This window comes from Haliotis rufescens, unplaced genomic scaffold (assembly GCF_023055435.1).
Source record: "Haliotis rufescens isolate VD_foot unplaced genomic scaffold, xgHalRufe1.0.p SCAF_5, whole genome shotgun sequence".
Lineage (NCBI taxonomy): Eukaryota > Metazoa > Mollusca > Gastropoda > Lepetellida > Haliotidae > Haliotis > Haliotis rufescens.
Genome location: NW_025964223.1, coordinates 51,324,189 through 51,344,216, shown reverse-complemented (window position 1 = coordinate 51,344,216; position 20,028 = coordinate 51,324,189). Strand labels below are relative to the sequence as shown.

The 20,028-nt window shown below is 40.8% G+C and overlaps 1 protein-coding gene and 1 long non-coding RNA gene across 2 annotated transcripts; one reads left to right on the top strand and one right to left on the bottom strand.

Annotated features, from left to right (window-relative positions):
* Window positions 1–4,962: 4,962 nt before the first annotated feature.
* LOC124127513 lies at window positions 4,963–6,990 on the top strand. Its single transcript, XR_006859978.2, has 2 exons — window positions 4,963–5,471; window positions 6,306–6,990. It is a non-coding gene; the product is annotated as an uncharacterized LOC124127513 (long non-coding RNA).
* Window positions 6,991–8,594: 1,604 nt separating this feature from the next.
* LOC124127518 lies at window positions 8,595–19,515 on the bottom strand. Its single transcript, XM_046490907.2, has 5 exons — window positions 19,299–19,515; window positions 11,219–11,353; window positions 10,398–10,485; window positions 9,946–10,143; window positions 8,595–9,330 (listed from the first exon to the last, which is right to left on the bottom strand). Exons 1-5 carry the CDS (start codon window positions 19,323–19,325, stop codon window positions 8,798–8,800), a joined length of 981 nt encoding a protein of 326 aa, XP_046346863.2. The 5' UTR covers window positions 19,326–19,515; the 3' UTR covers window positions 8,595–8,797.
* Between the last annotated feature and the right edge of the window lie 513 nt (window positions 19,516–20,028).

Below are 20,028 nucleotides of genomic sequence, written 5' to 3'. Positions count from 1 at the left end.
TTATTCATTTCGTAGTAACAACGGAATCAAATCAAACGTTGCTGTCTGGGGTTTGGCTCATGCATTGTAATGGTATGTATTAGGAACAACACTTACACCTATTCACAAATGGATACCGTATTCAACGTAATAAGTTAAATTTCGTGTTTTTTTAATTTGACAGTCTGAAATGTTTATACACGACAGATATATTTTTTCCAGAATTAAATGCCCATAATTAAGGGTGCATGTAACACACGAGTGCGTATTATACGCGAATAAATAAGTCTTGTGTACATTGATCAATCGGAAGGGGTGCTAATTGGGATTGTTCACTAGCCAATATCTTAGCAAATGTCGCCGTGGGCGCTTAATAGTAGCGGGGCGTTTATTACGTCGAATACGGTAACTTAAAACACAGATAGATATTTGAAGTGGACTTGACTTTACACACAGTGTTGTTTGAGGACCAAACTTCACAAAGTAAGAACCATTTAACCAGCTCGCTTTATAACTTGGTTGCTGTGTCAATACATTGAGGCTTGTCGTCTGGAAAGTTATGCACCACTGATATATTTCCACAAATGAGACATATTTAAATCGCATCTTGTATATTTTGGGGGGTCGAAATAAAAGTGACATACTCGCATTATAATACAGAAACAGAAAAAAGATTATCTAATATTTGTTTGTTTGTTTGTTTGTTTGTTGTTTAACTCCACACACAGCAGTATTCCAGCTATATGGCGGCGGTCTGTAAATAATCGAGTCTGGACCAGACAATCCAGTGATTGACATCATGAGCATCGATCCACGCAAATGGTATACGATGACACGTATCAACCAAGTCAGCGAGCCTGACCACCCGATCCCGTTAGTCGCCTCCTACGACAAGCATAGTCGCCTTTTTCGGCAAGCATGGGTTGCTGAAGACCTTTTCTACCCCGGATCTTCACGGGTCGATTATCTAATGACATATTTCCCAACTGTTCCTCACTACCGATTTCAATCGCTTCAGATGTCTCCTTTGATTATGATGTGGGGTTGTGGTTTCGAACATTTGGACAAACATGCAATGTTCTCTGAATATGTATTAATTTAAAGATGTGATGCTTCGCTTTTCCCCGATTGAACATAAACACTTTCATTAAAGCGTCAGGGGCACGGGTTGCCCAGTCGTCTAAGGCGCCGCGATTCGCTGTGCAGAATTGCGTCCCTTGGGCACGCCAGAAACCTATGATTGTGGGTTCGAATCCCGGTTCGCTCCGATTATGTTTCTAGGTTTGTCAGCACCATACCCGTGCTCGTGGGTTTCACCGAAATGGTAAACGTCTGAGACCTGCATGACTTCGGGCTTTCCTCCCACATTAAGCTGACACACCGTGATATAACTGGAATACTGTTAAAAGCGGTGTTAAACCTAACTCACTCATTAAAGCGTCAGCGAAATAATAAGGACCTTCGGGATAAAATGGAAACAAACAATTTGGATTCGGTTTGCTTTGTTCGCTTATCGAGTGACATACTTTTATTTGTATTTCAGATTTCAGGATATCCGATACTCAGGAAATGCATGAAAGTAACGTGGCCACAAGGATATGGATGAGATCGCTACAACAGCATAGAAGACGCATAGCGAGTCCATGTTCATAGTCACAGAATGTTTGCGGGATCAGTTGTTTTATAGTTTTATACAAGTGTTTGTTAGTTTCGGTGCAAATAAACGATTAATGTAAACTCATGCTTCTCATTTATTAACTCACAAATACGGCAGCTTTCTTTTTTAAATACAAGTTGTTAATCACCTTATTTGTTTGTTTGATGAATCGCTGACATCAAAACAGTTTAAATACTCTTTATTTCTTTGTAGTTTTTTTCTGTAAGCTGCATGTGTCCTGAGGCGTCATGGCTCGCCTGTACCATATCCAGCTTAGTGTTTTTCATTATGTATATGTCCGTCATGGTCTCGAGCGTCATTCAGTTAGAGTAGGTTTTGTTTTTTTGTTTGTTTGTTGTTTAACGCCGCACTCAGCAATATTCTAGCTATATGATGGCGGTCTTTAAATAATCGAGTCTGATCCAGACAATCCAGTGATTGATATCATGAGCATCGATCCACACAAATGAGATACGATGTCATGCATTAATCAAGTCAATGAGATTGATGTGGGAGGAAAACCCAATGCAGTGCAGGTCACAGATGCACGGGTACGGTGCTGACAAACCTAGAAACATAATCAAGGCAAACCGGGGCTGGAACCCATGATTATTCCAGTTTCCGGCGTGCCCAAGGGACGCAACTCTGCACAGCAAATTGCGGCGCTTCAGACGACTCGGCCACCCTTGCCCCCTAAACAACTGAAAGACGGTGTATACTGTTGTTATTAATGTCTTCTTCTTTTTGTTTGAATTACACGGATCTGTGAAACAACCGCGACGGCTTGTGTCTACTCACCGACCTTAATTTGTACCACATTTAAAAAATAAAATATGTTTGTTTGTTATTTAACCCCGCACTCAGCAATATTCCAGCTATATGACGGTGATATGTAAATAATCGAAGGTTTTAAACCTCATGTCTGTAATGTGACGGACCATGTTGGGCATCTATTTTTAACCATTCGTCACCACTCGCCTTTTTCCGTAACCTGCAAGAAGACTCGACTTGTCCCGGAATAACACGAGTTGGTCACGAATGATTTTTAATTGGACTGTCATGGAGTGGCTCCAAATCATGTGACGATAACAAGATGGAACCTCATCTCCTCGTCTCGCTCAGCGACGCATTATCGCTATAAAATTAACAAGACATGATCGTTTGACCATCCAAGTGTTAACAGAAATAATGTTCTCAAAGTTAGGACTTAATTTAATGTAAAGGGATTGTCATTAGATTCGTAATGAGAAATACTTCTTTAGGGGTTATTTGTTTCTTGTTTAACGCCGCAAGCAATGTTCCAGCTATATGACGGCGGTCTGTAAATAGTCGAGTCTGTTCCAGACAATCCAGTGATTGACACCATAAGCACCGATCTACGCAATTGGGCTACGCTGACATGCATCAACCAAGTCAGCGAGCCTGACCACCCGGTCCCATTAGTGACTTCTTATGACAAGCATTTTCGCTTTTTATGGCAAATATGGGTTGCTGAAGACCTATTCTAACCCGGATGATCACGAGTCCCTAATCTTGTAAGAGGCGACTTCATGCATCGGTTTCGGTGACATGTTGCATGCGTTTCATGATACGCCGACGACGTGGATCGGTGCTCACAATATCGACCACTGGAGTGTCTGGTCTCGGAGTGTTGTTTCACATGAAAGGAACGACTCATTGGACGTGAATGCAACTTATTTTCTGAAACTCACGAGCACCGGTATGATCATTTGGGATTCGAACCTTCAGTGGATCTGGACACACTTTAAGGACGGAAAGGAGTGTAAAACTTTATATTAGGGCTTCCTTTGTCTTGCGTTTCTCAGTTATGATGTCATGCGAGTAATCTTTCTCGTATATACAAACATGTGATATCTATATATTTGTAAATTCCTTGTCAACCTATTCAACACTTGTCCTGTTGGGGAACCGTGGAGGTAGCAGAAATATTGTAAGTCCCCATGTTTCCTAGTATGGTCGCCTAGCTTTGGTTGCTGGCGATCTATAGACCATTTTTATAGTGTCTTGTTGAACAATAATTTCTTCTTATACACGTTCTCATCTAGTTTAAAAATCGATACTGTGATAATCTAGTTAGTATACTGACCATCGATGACATGTTTTTATTCAATCTAAATATATTTATTTCCAATGTATAAGTGCTCGTAACGATATGGCTGAAATATTGCTGATGTGACTTCAAATTTGAACTCACTCAATCACTCACTATTCAACACTCTCACATAGAATACTTACAAGATTGATAATACATGATTATTTACAGTTAAAGGAAGGTATCTGACATTAATGTTATTTTACGAAGTTCTGTTAGAGGTGATACTCTTCATGGTTCACGGATCGGTGGGGTAGCCTAGTGGTTAAAGTGTTCGCTCGTCACAACGAAGACCCGGGTTCGATTCCCGACATTGATACAATGTGTGAAGACCATTTCTGGTGTTCCCCGCCGTGATATTGCTGGAATATTGCTAAAAGTGGCGTAAAGCAATACTCTCTCACACATTCACTCATGGTTCACACGGGTACAATGTGTGAAGCCCCTGTCTGGTGTTCCCTGCCGTGACATTGCTGTAATAGTGTTTGCAGCTGCGTAAAACTATACTCACTCTTTCGTGGTTTACCGTTTTTGGATATCATCAATTGTGTAAGCACACGTTGTTAATGTTGAGTAAAATAATATGGTAAAGGTGATAGAAACATGTTATTAATCTGGATTAAGAGTGAATAATAGTGACAAATATCTATTACATCATAAGTTGAGGTGGTCTGTAACATTTGGTGTCACATTGCGTCCATGTAACGCCTGCAAGTGGAAACATTGGATATACAAAACTTTGTATCAGCTGTGTATAATGACATATACAAATCCTCTTCTTTAATGCACGCATTTGGGACGAAATTTATAACAAAGTCATGTACAAGAATCAAAACAGATGTGTATCACGAAAGCAAACAAAATATTGCATTATTTTAAGCAGAAAATAAAAAACATTAACACGCTCGTAGTTGACTTGACACGTATGTGTTACAAGTAATCACCGTAACTTGCGGATGACCCATGTTTTATAGACACGTGACACATCGCTTCCGGATAGCTGTACCTCGGGGCGACATCTTGTCTCAATCCTGTAATTCGAAGGTATGTCATATTTACAACGACTGACGAAAGATACAGTTGGTCGTCCTATTATTTTAAAAACAAAGGGGACATACGGTGAGAACTGAACCTAGAAATGAGAGTTTAATAATAATAAACCAGTATTTTCTTATTAAATGTATTCAGAAATAATACAATCACAATAATTTAATATTTAAATCATTACGTAGGTTATTTTAAACTCGTATGTTTTCGCATCCGCGTCTCAACCTACCCACCCTTTAGTTTGGATTCGTCCATCTAGACCACAAAAACATTAATTGCCATGGAAGGCTGTCAGTTAGTATATAACAGGTAGTATTCACAGTCGACAATAGTTGAGTCCATCTGATCCCAAGGCGTTACAACAGACAAGATGCTGAAGATCGTTGCTGCACTCGTGTGTCTGTCTGTAATCAGCATGGAAGTCAACTCGTTCTCCTTGGACTCCATCGTGAATCAGAAGGGGAAGGACCTTTGCCAATATTGCTCTCTCTGTTCTTATGCAACTGACTGTGGACCAAGTTGTAGCCACGCTTTCTGTTTCTTGTGTCCCTACGCCAGCCATTGCACTACTTCCTGCCAGAATGAATGCGCTACCCGGGTTACCCAAAGGTCTCGATCCACAGACATTTTAGGTACCCTGTCACGTCTCATACAAGGTTAGGAGCTTGGAACAAGGTAAGATACACGACTCAGTATATTTGTCTTAAAGGGACACTGTGCTCCGGGCAAATGGAATTAATAGCAAATTTTATTCTCGGGTTTTAATGAGTAAGAGGTTGAGGGAGTTTGCTTTCAAGCCGTTATATCGCGGAGAGGCAGCTCGTGGTATTTAAAACCTAACCCATAAACTCCAATTTTAGTAGGTACATTGTCTCGAAAGTAATGAAACATCTTAACCGGAGAATGTAAACCAATGCCCACTTGCACAAAATGATCTTAGCACTACGACGATCGTTACTCCCAGACTTTGAAATAGCCTTACGATGGTCGTATCCCTACGATGACTTAGTGCTAGTACTACAAGTGTGTCCAGCCCGCGGATATGGCCCCTGTTTGCGGTATATTTTTGTGTTGTTCAGTTGGCTTACAGGACGGTGACGGTGAAACTACAATGCTGAAAAGAACATAGAAATGTTATTGTTCAGATGCTATTTGACCGTGCCCCAAAGTTTTTTTCATAACTATTTTGCAATCACAACTACCGGTATATGTTTAACACGAAAGGTATACGCAGTATCTTGTAAAATGTTGGGTGATTTTTTAAACCACGAACATCGGCTTTATTTTCTGCGGCTGGTTCGAATTGATCTGACGCTTAGGTCACCAGTCACAGATGAAACATACTCTCAAGTAGAAGGTGACAAGACGCTGGGTCTGAGGCAGCAGATAGCATTGACCGCAGATTTTGTCATCACACACAACGATCCCGACAATCGTAATTCTATGCTAATTTTTCGATTCTTCATTTGAATTTGGTAAGGGGTTCACGAACTTCGTTCTGTTTTCCAGGCAAGATCTTTACAGAGAGCCCGCACTACTTGAAACATCCCCTAACGTTACAGTGACAAGAAGGCGGTCCACCTGACGACATGTCTGTTTTCTGTCGGCCATGATAAAGATATCATCTGACGGTCGTTCACGGCGACACCTTTGTGTTGTTGATCATCGGACATACTGCCGGTCATCATGAAGTAACTGTATGACCGTCTGTCATCGTAAAGATACCCGTCCCAGGGATGTACGTCATCACGCATAAAGAAATATTTTTTGCAGCCGGTCAGTATGAAGATATCTGTGTGTGGTCGGTCGTCATCAAGCTGTCCATCAATGTCGGTGATGGTGATAATATGGAGATTATATCTACTCCATAAGAAGATATATAAATGTCAGTCCACGTGCGTCCAAGAATGGCGTCATCTAAAGACACTCTAGTGCTCCACACCAACCTGACCATAGCCTGACAACATTCCATCTGTCATCATAGTGCCTCTCTGGAAACATTGCCACTTAACGACTAGGACTGAATACATCCCAACAAAGCATCTGATCCTTGCTCCCACCGTGTATGTATATAACTGTATTTAAGTGTCTATAAAAGTTACACTGTAATCTAATGAGTATGCAAAATTGTCTATACCTAGAATTGTCCTTGTCTCTGATGATATAATGTACGTGCAATAAAATATAGAACCCATCTTGTTTTGCGGGTATACTTTTGTCTGATTAAACTGAAACCATTTATGTAAACGGTGATGGCCCCTTGACGTTTGTTGGCCTAAAATATGAACAATATTATGAATACCGATTTGTGTGTATTCGTGGCCAGCATTTATAACCTGACAAGGCAAATAAATATATTATTATTATATATATTATTACAAAAGTGTGTTTATCCATAACAACTTTACGAAAAATCTTGTCAGAATTCTTGCATTCTGAAAAAACACATAAATTCTGCCACGAGTACGATGCGCATATCATTATATATTTATTACCCACACTTTATACACCAGCAGTTGTAAGGAAATAGTTTTTTTATCGACAACACTGTGTCGGGTCGCCATGGCTCCTCCAATGATATGCTTTCAGTTCATTATCGTGTGACGCTACGACACGACACGACACGTCAACAGTGATGTATTTAATATGTCAACAATTTGACTGTATCAGTTTTGAAGGTTAGAGGCATCGTTGTACGGATTGAATTTAGCCGGCTTATTTTGAGCCATAAGAATAACATTTCTTTCTTATAAAGAGAAACAGATAAGAGTTTTGCAAAATTATATCCATTATAAGGCTGCTAACACGAAACTCTCTATAACTCTATATTGTTTCGTTTGTTTGTTGTTTAACGCGCATTTAGCAATATTCCCGCTATATGACAGCGGTCTGTAAATAATCGAGCCTGGCCCAGACAATCCAGTGATTGACGTCATGAGTACGATCCACTCAGTTGGGATACGATGACATGCATCAACCAAGTCAGCGAGCCTGACCACCCGACACTCTATATAGCAAGTGCTGACGACACTCTGTATAGCAAGTGCTGACGACACTCTACATAGCAAGTGCTGACGACACTCTACATAGCAAGTGCTGACGACGCTCTATATAGCAAGTGCTGACGACACTCTACATAACAAGTGCTGACGACACTCTACATAACAAGTGCTGACAACACGTAAATAGCAGGCTTAGTGGGTGTCTCGTTTGCACCTGAAAGTGTTATGGTAGAACATCAAAATAGTAGATACTTCTACACACACGATAAGATCAGTGTTTTAGGGCACAACATGAGGTCAGCGGTTTTGAAAAGCAAAATCTGATTTTCTGGTCAAACCAATTTTATTCAAGAAAAACAATATAGAGATAAGTACAAAATGAATTGGGTGAAAAGAATTCACGGCCATTTTATACATCGCGATAAAATATTTTATTTCACTGAGGCGACAATTCATTTATATTCATGGTAATATTGAACTTATTTGATGAGTGAGTGAGTATGGTTTTACGCCACTTTTAGCAATATTACAGCCTTATCACGGCGGGGAACACCAGAAATGGGCTTCACACATTGTACCCATGTCGGGAATCGAACCCAGGTCTTCGGCGTGACGAGCGAACGCTTTAACCACTAGGCTACCCCACCGCCCCCATATTTCATGAACAATATATATATATATATATATATATATATATATATATATATATATATATATATATTCCGCCCCATTGCACAAAAACCAAGTATTCAACTGCATTATGGATTTGGTACCAAAACAATTAATAACCACAACATATTATAAGGAATTTTAAGAAAACTTAAACCGGCAACCCAAGGAAGATTCTGGAATCAATCGCTGTACAGACGTTAACAATTTATTGACATGGTTGATGCCTCCTAATTCTGCACAACTGCTTTCACCATGATGGGGAACGTTGATACAATTGAATAAAGAAGTCTTGGAAATCATATCATGAAGAACTCATTTAAGTGTATGTCAGCCAAAATACCTCCCGAACCTGCCGTAGGTACATATCCTGGTTCCGCAACGTGTTTGGCAGCATTTACCAACACCACAGTGAGAATCTTCAGAACATTGGTTCCGACACGACCGATACTGAAGCATGTTTCGGCATTGTCCGGGTGATACTCTGTTTGAGCTGGTGGCGAGCAGAGCACCTCTGGTCGGATACAAACCGGATCTTTTCGGAACAAAACTTGACCGTACGGCAACACTGCCCCGGTTTCTCCCTACGACGACTGGGCGTCTGATGTGGGTGGCAACATGGACGGGCTTGACTCCTCTGCGTTCACTTCTCAGTAAACCCCTGTGCGTGCTCACAGTTGAACCCTTTGGAAGCGCACACGACAAGGTTCCGCATGCTGTCGGACAACAGACGTAGCCATGTTTGCAGTCCGCTGAGACGATGCAGCCTTTCTCACAGGTCGTGTGGGTAGTGGTGGAGGGACAGTATGTGGATGTTGTGTTGGTGGGCTGTGGTTTGACTCCAGACTGGTGGGTTGCAGGCTCTGAAATATGTTAATATTATTCTGAAACCCTTGCATGTTGTTTTTCTCGAGTTTACACTTTTGGAAGTGACACTGTCAAACACCTTGTGCCTCAGAGATCGGGATAGTGAAGTAATAAATCCATTCGTTGATTACAAACCGTTTTAATTAACCCGGTAGAGAATTGTATAATGGCAACATCTATCTAGTAAAGTTTGCTTAATGATATGGGTTTACATCTTATCCTTTATCTATAATGGACATATACAGGTAGTTGAATGATGTTAAATATCGTTACATCATTCAAGTTATTTGACCCGTGAAGATCCGGGGTAGAATAGGTCTTCAGCAACCCATGCTTGCCGTAAAAGGGGACTATGCTTGTCGTAAGAGGCGACTAACGGGATCGGGTGGTCAGGCTCGCTGACTTGGTTGATGCATGTCATCGTATCCCATTTCCGTGGATCGATGCTCATGATATCAATCACTGGACTGTCAGGTCCAGACTCTATTATTTACAGACCACCGTCATATAGCTGGAATATTGCTGAGTGCGGCGTTAAACAACAAACAATCAATCAATCAAGTTGATTTGCATTTAATATCCAGTCATATTTCACATACATGAACACTTACTTTTATACTGGCATCCAAACGGAGCATAGCAGCATTTTGAGCCCTGTCCGTACAAAGCTCGGGTACATTTACTGCCGATTGAACACGTTGTTGACCCGGCGTCTACACACCCGCCGAGTTCATTCCCACTGGCGGCCATGACAGGTCGGTTGACCAAGCATGGGTTCACAAGCACCTTGTCCTCGGCATACCTATCCCCTGGTAAACAAAGAGATACTTTGCACGGGATAGAAACATGTATTTACATCTTACATTACAAAAGACAAATATTGGGCGTAGGTTTAATTCGAGGTGACATGTGGATTGCAATTGTGTATGTTTCTTCACACATTCAAACACATACAAAGACATCAAAGATAAATAACTCACAAAATAGGGGAGAAATTAAATTAGGTTTAATTCACTCTCGCAAGCATCTCCATATTCTCTCAACTAAATCGTAGTATACTCACGTATACACCGTGGCACCAAGGGACACGGAGAGATGAGGCACTGACTCTGGACGATGCGGCAAGTTGATCCAGAGGAACACGTCATGGACTGGAACGATTATAAAACACACAGCAGTGACATATGGTGTGTGTGCGTGCGTCTGTGCGTGCGTGCGTCAGTGCGCGCGTGCGTGTGTGTGTGTGTGTGCGCGCCCGTGCCTGCGTGTGTATGTGCGTCCCTTGTTCTTGTATTCGTCCGGACTAATGCCGGTCTTACAGTGCTAACCCACTGAGATACCAAGCCACAGTTTAACATGGATACTCCACACAGACACAGTTTACTACCTCCGAGCCGACCAGTTCCTACTTTATGCCCTAATGCCGACCGCTAGGCAGAGAAAAGACACCAACATGCTTGAAGGCTCGAGCCGCGTGTGATTAAGTGACTGTAGCGGGTGGTGATGGATTTTACTGATCTAGCTGCTACGATGAGTGTCAATAACGCTCTCAGTTCAAGAAATCATTAAAAACATTTAACACAAAACTACAAGATCGTTGGGGCGGTCGGGTAGCCTAGTGGTTAAAGCGTTCGCTCGTCACGCCGAAGACCTGGGTTCGATTCCCGACATGGGTACAATGTGTGAAGCCCATTTCTGGTGTCCCCCGCCGTGATATTGCTGAAATATTGCTAAAAGCGGCGTAAAACCATACTCACTCACTACAAGATCGTTAATGGTGAAAACATCGCATATCTCACTGACGAAGAGTGCACCCTAATGTCATCGTTCAGTTCTGTTATGTTCTATCCACCTCAAACAAAACCCTGGACACTGGAAGCTCACCTTGCAGGGGTCATCGCAAGCCCCCGCTCTCTGCGACCCTCTGAGGAAACTGGGGAAACGTCGACCAATCCCCCTGAAGTGCGTGGTCGGGCCAAAATACTGACCAGTCACATGACCGAGAACGGCCATCGTCATCTGTTGGTTACATGTAAATAATATTAGAATGTGGTGATTTTACATTTTACTTTGAACTCTTTAGTATACACTGGTTCATTGACGCAGGCGTATATCGTCTTCGTCATCGCAGTTCATCGCATGCTGTTGCATGCTGAGGACAATGTGAACAAGGACTATGTCCTATGTTCGGAGTTACGTCCCTTTGCTGTCATGATCTGCTGGCTGTATGTCAGATTACCAATCTCTTTAAAATCAGATCTAAGTTCTCGCTGCCGCTAAACAAAGACATCCCATTACGGGTCACGTCAGAACGACCTTTCGCGAACTTTGACCGACCACTGAAACTGACTAACAAGAAGTCGACATCAGCCAATTAGAAAGCAGCTTTCTCGAGCTTCACGGCACTCGTTCCAACCATTTCAAACTACGCTTGAAAAATATATTGACACAGTTCTCGATTAAAATTTTGAAAACTGATCAAACGAACATTCCGGAATGGATAACATATGGTTGACATTGTATGGCAGTGCTTCCGACGTTCTGTGCAACGCCTCCTCCGTTCAAATGTTTATCCTAGACGAAAATAGACGATAATTTTGACGGAATCAGCCGTATGGGCAGTAACTGTCGTTTTGAATACCCCGTGTTAACGTTTTCGAGGTTGCATGATTAGAAAACACATTCCGACTGTCACTTTCATGATCTGCTAAGTGACGTTTGATTGGTTGGATGAAAGGTCGTTCTCACGTGACCCGTAATGGGATGTCCTCAGATGTTTGTTTAGCGATAGCGAAAACTAAGATGTGATTTTAATGAGATTGGTCAGATTACGGTCCTTTGTTTGTCAGGACCATGGCCGCGCCTGTTTCACCAAAGTGGTAAATATTTGGCTTTCCTCCAACATGAAATTAAAGCAAATGGCCTCTTATGACTGTCACGCCGTTTAAGAAGGCATGACAACGCGTTTGACATGCTTCAGTGATATATACATGACATATGAAAAGCATTCTGAGCATATATACGTCACCACTAACTCATCCCCTATATCACTGGAAAGGCACAAGTCCCGATTTTTTACATGTTCAGAAAATGCTTATGTAAGTACACTTAGTTAAAATATAAGAAATTCAACTCCTCTTGAACAAACTTCAAACTTTATTTGTACCAATGTCGTATGGTATATATATTTGTTTAAAGCTGTAGTCTGCAATGTGCCACTTGGATAACGGCGTCCTTGTAAGTATCCAGTCTGGGCTAGACAGACCAGTGATTGATATTATGGGCAACATCCAATGCTCCAGGAGTACGATGACACACAGTCAACCAAGTCATCGATACGGATGCCAACACTCCACTACCAACCGCGACCCGTGAAGATCAGGGGTAGAATAGGTCTTCAGCAACCCATCCTTGCCGTAAAAGGCGACTATGCTTGACATAAGATGCGACTAACGGGATCGGGTGGTCAGGCTCGCTGACATGGTTTAGGCATGCCATCGTATCCCAGTTGTGTAGATCTATAATCATGATGTCAATCACTGAATTGTCTGGTCTAGACTCGATTATTTACAGACCGCCGTCATATAACCGGATTATTGCTGAGTGCGGCGTTATACAACCACAAACAAACAAACAAACTACCCACGCCGGCTCCCAAACCCCAAGGTTGAAAACTGAAGAGATAACAATTAATCACAGGAGATTTTGCTGCATTTGTATTCTCATGCGAGCAGTACGAATAGCCGGATAGTTTTGCCCGTCACGCCCCAAGCGTTCGATGCCCGCCTATTCTACATGTGCCCCGTCATGGCAGGTAATGAATAGTGCTCAGCGCGCCTGAACTGTAAACAATCATTAACTGTATTATTACCTGACAATCCATCTCTGTATTCATCAAACCACAATTAAATCCACCCATGCTCATGTATATGTGTTTAAAGCTGACCAGGTACCATTCACAGACTAGATTGAGTCTGCGTCTATAGGCTTCCTGTATGACATAAACAAGATAAGATATGGTATTCAAAGTAGACACAATTTATGGATAACAACTTCTTAAATTACTGCCAAGGCGACGTTTGGGTATAGATCTATATACCGCTGTCAAGCAAGACTTTCGTTGTCAAGCAAGTCTTGCTTGACAGCGGTATACGGATCTATACCGAAACGTCGCCTTCACAGTGACTTGATGGACAACGGTATAAGGATCTATACCGAAACGTCGCCTTCACAGTGACTTGCTTGACAACAGTATAAGGATCTATACCGAAACGTCGCCTTCACAGTGACTTGATGGACAACGGTATAAGGATCTATACCGAAACGTCGCCTTCACAGTGACTTGATGGACAACGGTATAAGGATCTATACCGAAACGTCGCCTTCACATTGACTTGATGGACAACGGTATAAGGATCTATACCGAAACGTCGCCTTCACAGTGACTTGATGGACAACAGTATAAGGATCTATACCGAAACGTCGACTTCACATTGACTTGATGGACAACGGTATAAGGATCTATACCGAAACGTCGCCTTCACAGTGACTTGATGGACAACGGTATAAGGATCTATACCGAAACGTCGCCTTCACAGTGACTTGATGGACAACGGTATAAGGATCTATACCGAAACGTCGCCTTCACAGTGACTTGATGGACAACAGTATAAGGATCTATACCGAAACGTCGCCTTCACAGTGACTTGATGGACAACGGTATAAGGATCTATACTAAAGCGTCGACTTCACAGTGACTTGCTTGACAACAGTATAAGGATCTATACCGAAACGTCGCCTTCACAGTGACTTGATGGACAACAGTATAAGGATCTATACCGAAACGTCGCCTTCACAGTGACTTGATGGACAACGGTATAAGGATCTATACCGAAACGTCGCCTTCACAGTGACTTGATGGACAACGGTATAAGGATCTATACTAAAGCGTCGACTTCACAGTGACTTGATGGACAACGGTATAAGGATCTATACTAAAGCGTCGACTTCACAGTGACTTGCTTGACAACAGTATAAGGATCTATACCGAAACGTCGCCTTCACAGTGACTTGATGGACAACGGTATAAGGATCTATACCGAAACGTCGCCTTCACAGTGACTTGATGGACAACGGTATAAGGATCTATACTAAAGCGTCGACTTCACAGTGACTTGATGGACGACGGTATAAGGATCTATACCGAAACGTCGCCTTCACAGTGACTTGCTTGGCAACGGTATAAGGATCTATACCGAAACGTCGCCTTCACAGTGACTTGATGGACAACGGTGCAAGGATCTAAACCGAAACGTCGCTTTTACAGTAATTTAAAAAGTTTGATCCATAAATTGTGTCTACTTTGTTATCAGTCAACTAAGTCATGCCTATCAAACAATTCAAGATACGGTAATGTTACGCCCAAGTACACCTGAACTGACGAGTGGAGTGTAGACCCCATTACAAAATGCTGCGACTGCAGTCGTGCTGAAAACAAACCCGTCGTTAACATACATATTCGTAGATTCATAACACGTTTGCTTGATTGACAGGTCCAATTAACGTCACTGTACCAGCTGACAGGCGGACTCGCGGATACTTTATGACCAAGTAACGCTGCCACGGACTGTTATGCTTTAATCCACAAAGGCAATAAATCATCTCAGCGGGGCTCTACCCATAAATCTCAGACTGTATAATTTGTGAATTATTTTATCACTTTCCTTAGTTATCGCCTTTAGTTGTTTTTATGTCGCATCCATACTTCCCGGAGAACGAATGATAATTTTACATGGTAAATATATTTCAAGGTCATTTGTTATTTTTCTAGTTTTATGAATTTGTATTATAACATAGTTTATGCATCAAAATTCAGAAATAACAGAACTTAGTGGTGCCTGGCTTGCTGCCTGTGTCTTAAATATTGTGGTATAAAAATTATCTTATTAAAACAAACTTACTATTGATTCGCATGCTAAGTTTTGACGAGTCAATGTCTCGGTGTCGTATAGTGTTTTGAATTGACTTTTGTTTATTTGTTGTTTGAGGACCAAACTTCACAAACACTTAGAACCATTTAACCAGCTCGCTTTATAACTTGGTTGCTGTGTCAATACATTGAGGCTTGTCGTCTGGAAAGTTATGCACCACTGATATATTTCCACAAATTAGACATATTTGAATCGCATCTTGTATATTTTGGGGGGGGGGTCGAAATAAAAGTGACATACTCACATTATAATACAGAAACAGAAAACAGATTATCTAATGTTTGTTTGTTTGTTTGTTTGTTGTTTAACTCCACTCACAGCAGTATTCCAGCTATATGGCGTCGGTCTGTAAATAATCGAGTCTTGACCAGACAATCCAGTGATTGTAAACAGTAAACTTGATATAATCTGGACTGATGCTGGAAACATTACAGTCGCATGTCTTGATATAGGAATCGTCTCATTTACAAAGCTATTTCGTGTGAATGTGATGTCAGCTTCAACAAACCCGTGACATTTTATTTGAAACTTCGACACTGCAGTATGGTTGCGATAGATGATGGACCCCATTCAAAATAGTTTGATGGATGCAACAGGGAAAATATATTGTTCTCAGAAACATTTCACACCCACCCGTACCCCAATAAAAACCAGATGGATGGTCTCTAAGATTAGACTGTCGAGCAATAGAAAGTATACACCTAGGTTTGAAGGTGGCGAAAAATGAAACAAACAAGAAACGGTTATTTGATGGTGATGTATTTTATTCGCTATCATTGTTGTGTTTTAGGCCTTAAGTTTGTGATGTCTTCAGTCTAGTAACGTATTGGTGACGTTTGTAATGCTTTGGTTTTTCAAGTATATGTTTTCTTTTGCCGGCAGTTTTTCTTACCTTCCATCCATGTAACATAAACAGCCACAAAGTTAAAAAAAATTCAAAGGAGCCACTTGGCTCCTAAATCTTTTTTTCAAGGAGCCAAATAGAATTTCAAGGAGCCAAGGCAAAATGTAAGGAGCCAAAAGTAATGACTTGTAATTTAACTGAGCTTCTGCATAACAAAACACAAACAAATCCATGAGTTTGAATAATTAGTTTTATATCATGAACAACAACTGTTGTTGAAGCTTTTGAGTTTTTCAGACAAACAAGCTTTAGAACATTGTGTCAGTAACATCATCTGACAGTTTACCGGTGCCAGTTGCAGGTTTTGGTTCATCGAACGTGTCGACAGACGCTGAAACTTCCGTGTCAGCTTCGCCATTCAAAGCATTCCGTATTTTCTTGAGTATACTGCGCATTATCTTCCAAAAAAAACCACAGCTGTGCAGAAGGGGGTGCGCATTATACACGAAATAATGAGTTTTGATGTTTTTCCCCCATGGAAAGACATTACCGTGAGCACGTAACACCGGAAATACCATGTCAACAAATCCATACTGAAGTACGCATATTAATCATGTAATTTCACTGCCTGACTATAAAAAGTGTTCTTTGTATATCTGGACTTATGTTTGTAACTTATTTCATTAATTTTATTCAAAATTACTTTTAATATTGTTTTAATTAATTTCGGCGAAATCGTGTGTGAAGCGATCGGAAGATCGCACAACTCACCGTTATTGACAGAAACCACGGTCAGATTACCGCTATTGACGCCTTGAAACGAACTTTAGTTGACAGAGAATGGATACATATGTCATAAATGCCATACTTTGACTCGTTAAAAGTCATATTTGTTTTTGTTAGACGATTCTATGTCAAAACGTAATTCTCGCGATCACGCGATCACGTGAACGGGAGTCTTGACGGTGACTGGTCAGACTGGTTCCATGTAAGAAATAATACCCGGCAATTGCTATCAGCTGCTTCGCTTAGGGTTATTATTATTTTAAATATGTTTAGTAAAAGCTGCATCTAAATTAACAAGATATTGGAATATATTATTCCTGATAAAAAAATAGTTTCAGATACAACTTTTGCCGATCCTTGCATTAAAATCCTGTAAAGTTATATCATTGGGTGTGTCTTGACTGAATCACCGGTAAATTCCAAGAAAATGTGTGTACAGCTGATCGCTCACTCTCCTACCCAGAGTTCCATGCGGCCGGCAGCCAGCTAGCATAGTACACATTTTCATAAACAAATGTCAACGAATGGTTAACTTTCATTGAGAAAGTATGCAAATACGTAAAAATCTACTTGTTTTTGCGTAGTTATCCTATGTTTACATTGGTTGTACGGCTCCACGTGCTGTCATCGAAGCCCAACGGAGAGCTGACATGGTCACTTTGATGCATAAATATATATTGTCATGCAACTCACTGTCGCTGTTGTAGTAGCTTATCTATATAGTTATGCAAAACAATTTGTAAAGCGCCCCCAAATACTTGCATTATTCCGTTCTATACTGATTTCTGAAAATGCGCGTTTGTTTACAAACAAGAGAAAAGTCCGGTCACGTGATATGCAAATTAGTCTGTGGCAGTGGTGTTATGCTGAGTCACCACTGCGACGGAGTGTGCTGATTGCTGTGTCCGGCTTAGTTTACGAGAAGAAACACATGGTATATCCTGGATATAAATCAATGCCTAGCTGAACAAAAAATAAAATTTAAACGGTAAATCAACATGTCTGGTGATTTTTTCTCTCAAATCTCGAATTTGTACTGACCAAGTTTCTCATCACCCGTTCGTTTGCCGGACTTCGCTAAAGCGGTAGATATATCTACGGTGTAATTTTGTTTCTGCGCTTGGAAGATCTATTCGAATTTTTTCCCCTAAAAATTCTGAATCCGCTAGAGAGGGGTGCGCACTATACTAAAGAAAATACGGTATACATCATTTGCCGATTGACAACGATTTGTTGTTGTTTTGACTTGCGCAAATATGGAAAAATACTTCGTGTTTTTGACCGGCGAAACGACCGCCACAGCTGTCACCTGGGCGGATGTCGTACAGTACATGCGTGGGTACTAAACTCTTCACATTGTTAGTGCATTACTTAATAACAGAAAGTGCTTCCTTCATTCCAGGTATGGAGCTTCATATCGAAAGCGAAAACAGTACACATGGCCTAGCAGTGATCTAGTCGATGTTATTATGTTCTGATATCGATTTTTTTCACTGAAGTTACCGCTCTTATATTAAAAACGATCTTTTTTAATATCTAATGACAAGAGATATTTAGTCGCCAAACGTAATTAAAGACAAGGAGCCAGTTGGCGACTGACATGAAAATACCAGTCGCAAAATACAAAACTAGATCGCCATGGCGACCAATTTAGTCGCAACTTTGTGGCCTGCGGGCTGACAGACGTAGCGATCGCTATCTGTTTGAAAATAATTTGTGTACCATTTTGTTATGTATGGTCTAAGAATTAAAAAAACATACAAAAAATTAGTCATGAATAAAGTGTCTGTTTCCAAAAAACAGCATCGATGCGTCAAAGGGCTGAGATCCTTACATCATTTGTACAAGCGAATTCATACCACTGGTATCAATAAACGTGCATCTTGTATAGTCCTTCAATTGATATGTGTGTGAGTGAAGGAGTTCAACCAATGAGTCTAGATAAGAGGTATAGATTCCCTAGCAGTAGTAGTAGTAGTAGTCTTAAAAAGTGTAGAAGCTAACAAATTAAGAAGTTTAATATTAGCCATATTTCCGTAAGCAGGTAGGTATGGTGCTGACGATTCACAAATAAAATTACATTTTTTTACAATATGTAGAATAAATGTTGATAAAAACAAGCCACTGAAATTAAAAGAATATCGAAAATAGTACGTCATATTCTGATAATCAAATAACTCTTATATGATAAAGTAATTATAATTAAGATGCATTACTAAAACGTCAGTAGACAAGATTAACCACCTAGCAATATAGAGTCGCTTGTCAAACAAAAGGACCTCTTTCCGTCAAGCATTGTCAACCATTATACAGAAATACGATATCTTCAAGCTGCTATACTTACCACACATAATGTCACCCGAACAGTCATCGTAACACGTCTTCTCAACAAATCCCACTCTAAATCATTGACAAGTCTTTATATATGAAGCACCATCACTATACGGGGAACAAGTCAATAAAATTAACCCCCGTCAAGAGAATGTTTAGGAAACGCACCTGTAAGGTAATGAAAGAGAGGCATGCTGATTCCCGCTGTTTCCTTGGACAATGAAACCTAACTATATACAGTACAAGATATGTATACTGTTTATGGCGTAATTGACATTGCAAAGTAATGCAAGCATCAGAATATATGCTATAATATTCGGCAGAGGTAGAAAGTTTCGAAGCCCTTATCATGTAACTATACATATATTAAAAATCCAAAGTCCGATAATGAATTCCGGTTTAAAACGACGCGAGTCATAGGTCACCGAGTACAAATTGTTCCATGAAACTGTCCTCAGCTAGTTTCATGTCCGACATACTTCTGGTATGACAACGTTACGGTGATGCTGGTGTTTCTAACGACAACGTCGATGACATAAATGAAAGTATTCTTTATGTTTTCTATGGCTAATATGGACCATTATTGAGTAAATAAATGTCTGTAAAACGCACTGCAATGCGAACCAAATTCCGCCGTTCCTCGGGAGTTCCATCATATGTAAAAGCGAATTCATACCACTGGTAGCAATAAACGTGCATCTTATAGTCCTTCAAATGATATGGCTATGAGTGAGCGTGTCCAG

What these genes read in the sequence shown, in the direction of transcription:
- LOC124127518 (XM_046490907.2), bottom strand. Translation starts at nt 19,325, where the DNA reads ATGACTGTTCGGGTGACATTATGTGTG. An exon ending in CTTGCGATGACCCCTGCAAG is followed by an intron (nt 10,486 to 11,218) that starts GTGAGCTTCCAG and finishes TAATCGTTCCAG; the next exon opens with TCCATGACGTGTTCCTCTGG. An exon ending in CTTGGTGCCACGGTGTATAC is followed by an intron (nt 10,144 to 10,397) that starts GTGAGTATACTA and finishes TTTGTTTACCAG; the next exon opens with GGGATAGGTATGCCGAGGAC.